The sequence below is a fragment of the Benincasa hispida genome, chromosome 10 (genome assembly GCF_027475165.1).
Source record: "Benincasa hispida cultivar pf3 chromosome 10, pf3_genome.v1.1, whole genome shotgun sequence".
NCBI classification, from domain to species: domain Eukaryota; kingdom Viridiplantae; phylum Streptophyta; class Magnoliopsida; order Cucurbitales; family Cucurbitaceae; genus Benincasa; species Benincasa hispida.
Genome location: NC_143487.1, coordinates 35750744 through 35753845, shown reverse-complemented (window position 1 = coordinate 35753845; position 3102 = coordinate 35750744). Strand labels below are relative to the sequence as shown.

At 40.5% G+C, this 3102-nt stretch overlaps 1 protein-coding gene across 1 annotated transcript; it reads left to right on the top strand.

Moving 5' to 3' along the window:
- Positions 1 to 2241: 2241 nt before the first annotated feature.
- On the top strand, positions 2242 to 3102 carry LOC150033311 (uncharacterized). Its single transcript, XM_090306372.1, has one exon. It carries the CDS (start codon positions 2242 to 2244, stop codon positions 3100 to 3102), a length of 861 nt encoding a protein of 286 aa, XP_090162498.1.

Sequence of the window (3102 nt, the reverse complement as noted above, 5' to 3'; positions counted from 1 at the left end):
GTATCCCAACTTCCTTTGAATTGTAACACACAAGCTCTTATCATATCTTCTAGTGTCTGTATAGTTCTTTCCAACTGTCCATCTGTTTGTGGATGAAAAGTCGTACTGAAATGCAGTTTAGTGCCCATAGCCTTTTGTAGACTAGGCCAGAATTTTGTAGTAAACCTCAAGTCTTGGTCTGACACTATCGACACTGGGGATCCATATTGACTGATTATCCTATCCACATAAATCTTAGCTAGACGGTCTAGTGTAAAAGTAACTTTTACTGATATAAACTTGGCCGTCTTGGTTAGTCTATCAACTATTACCCAAATGCCATCGTATCCTGAGGGCGTCCTAGGCAATCCAAACAGAAAGTTCATTGTCACATGCTCTCACTTCCACTCAGGCACTAGGAGTGGGTTGAGTAATCCCGCTGGTCTTTGTCTCTCAGGTTTCACTTGTTGACAGACTAAACATCGATCCACATATTTTGCTATGTCTTTCTTCATCCCAGGCCACCAGTAAGATCTCTTCAAAGTTCTATAAATCTTGGTGCTCCCTGGATGCATAACATAAGCGGAATTATGTGCTTCTTCCAAAATGGCTTGCTTAAGCTGTAGCTTATTAGGCACACACATTCTTCCCTCCTTTTCTAGTACATTATCCACTCTCAGTTGAAAGTCAACGCTGATTCCCTTACTTACATCATCAGCAATTTTCTGAAGATCAGGGTCTTTTAATTGATCCTGCTTAAGGTCTTCTACTAAGGTAGGCCTTACCTGGAATGTAGCTATCACTCTTTCTGACTGTCCCACTGATAAGATGGTTCTAGAATTCTTGAATTCCTGCAATAACATTCCTCTCATTGAGCCAATAATGGCCTTGGATCCCGAGGATTTCCTACTTTGCGCATCCGCTACAACATTAGCCTTACCAGGGTGGTACTCGATGGAACAGTCATAATCTTTGATCAGCTCAATCCATCTTCTTTGTCTCAGATTCAACTTTTTTTGATCAAAAATATATTTTATGAAGAAATATTTCCCTCCCACAGAGAATTCCAGAAGAAAGAAATTGATCACCAATTTTGAACAAGAAGAAGATGAATCACTCAGTGACGTATGGACGAGATTCAAGAGACTAGTATGTGACTGCCCACACAATGGATGGCCGGATTGTCTCCGAACGGAGATTTTCTATCATAGACTCAATTCTGCATTGCAGACAGCTGCCAATGCGGCTGCAGTAGGAGGTTTGCTGGACAAAACATATGATGAAGCAAAGAACATTCTTGATCGCATCTCAAAAAACCACAAAGATTGGCAGGAAAGCGATCAAAGAACAAAGCCAAGAGAAGGTAATGCGAGTAATGGCGTCATCGCATCCAACAAAATCAGATGAATTCAATGATAAATTTGTTGCAAGGCATCGCAATAAACAATTCAGGAACTCGAAATGGGCAAGTCAATGCGATAGAGCAAACAATCACCGGCTGTGTTGTAGGTGAAGAATCACATTCTTTTGAGAAATGTCCACGAAATCCTCAATCAGTCTACTTTGTCAAAAACAATCCTTTTTCAAACACTTATAACCTGGGGTGGCGAAATCACCCTAATTTTTCTTGGAAGAACAACCAACAATAAGGTAGTCAGTCTGTGGCTTAGAGAGAGGGATCGCCAGGGTTTTTCCATAGAACTAATGGACAACAGCAACAGTAAGCTAGCAGCTCCCAAACACCATCCTCATCATCCTTGGAAAACTTGTTAAAGCAATACATAAAAAAGAATGAAACAGTCCTTCAAAACCAAGTTACATCCATTTGCAATTAGGAAATTTAAATAGGACAAATTGCGGGAGAGCTAAAGAACAAACCCCAAGGGACATTGCCTGGCTCAACTGAGCTTCCACGCAATCCAGGGAATACAGGGAAAGAACACTGCCAAGCAATCACCCTAAGAAGTGGAAAGGCGGCGATAGAAGTTAGGAAGGAGCCTAGCAAGACCGAGTCAAAGGAGCAACCTACGATTGAATCAAAGAAACCTCTATCGCAAATTGAGTCAAGGGAGTTCGAGACTATGGAACCAGAAGATGCGATCACCTCTAAGCCCTCAAGAGCATGAAACATTGAAAGTACAGCTACATCCATTTCCTCAAAGATTGAAAAAGAAACAAAATGATGAAGGTCAGTATCATCGCTTCTTGGAAATATTGAAACAATTGCACATCAATATTCCATTCATAGAAGCAATAGAGCAGATGTCAGTGTATGCCAAACTTTTTAAGGACATTGTCTCGAAGAAGAGAAGCACGAAAAAATTCGCCACAGTGGCGTTGACACAAAAATCCAATACTATAATCCCACCAAAGATGCGTGACCCAAGCAGTTTCACAATACCCTGTTCAATAGGAGGGATCTACATTGGTCAAGCATTACGCGATCTTAGGGAAAACATAAACTTAATGCCCCTTTCAATTTTCAAAAGATTGAATGTAGGACAGCTAACACCCATAATGGTGACTCTCCAACTCGCGGATAGGTCCTTGGTGCACCTTGAAGGGAAATTAAAGGATGTCTTGGTAACAATAGACAGATTCATTCTACCTGCAGACTTAATTATCCTAGATTATAAGGCGGATAAAGATGTTCCAATCATATTGGGACAACCATTCTTGTCTCCTGGTCGTGCTCAAATAGATGTACACAGAGGAGAAATCACAATGAGCATCAACGGGAAGAAGCTCAAGTTCAATATTTTCAAGGCAATGAAGTTCCCAAATGAGGAAGGCTCATTAGATTCCGATGATGAACACACTTGCGTTGAAGATTGGGAATCCGAGGAGGAAAATGAAGAAGGAAAGGATGCAACAACATCCATAAAGACTTGCCATGCGATAACAGAGATATTCAAGAATGAAGAAATGTTGAATTTGAATGAAAAAAGAAAATCACAGAAACCCTCTTTAGAGCAACCACCTATACTGGAACTAAAAACTCTACCAACCCACTTGAAGTATGTATTTCTCGGCCAGAATGAAACCTTACCAGTCATCATATCCTTTGCGTTATCTGAAGAAAAAGAAACTGAGCTACTCAGTGTTGTAAAAGAAATATATTAG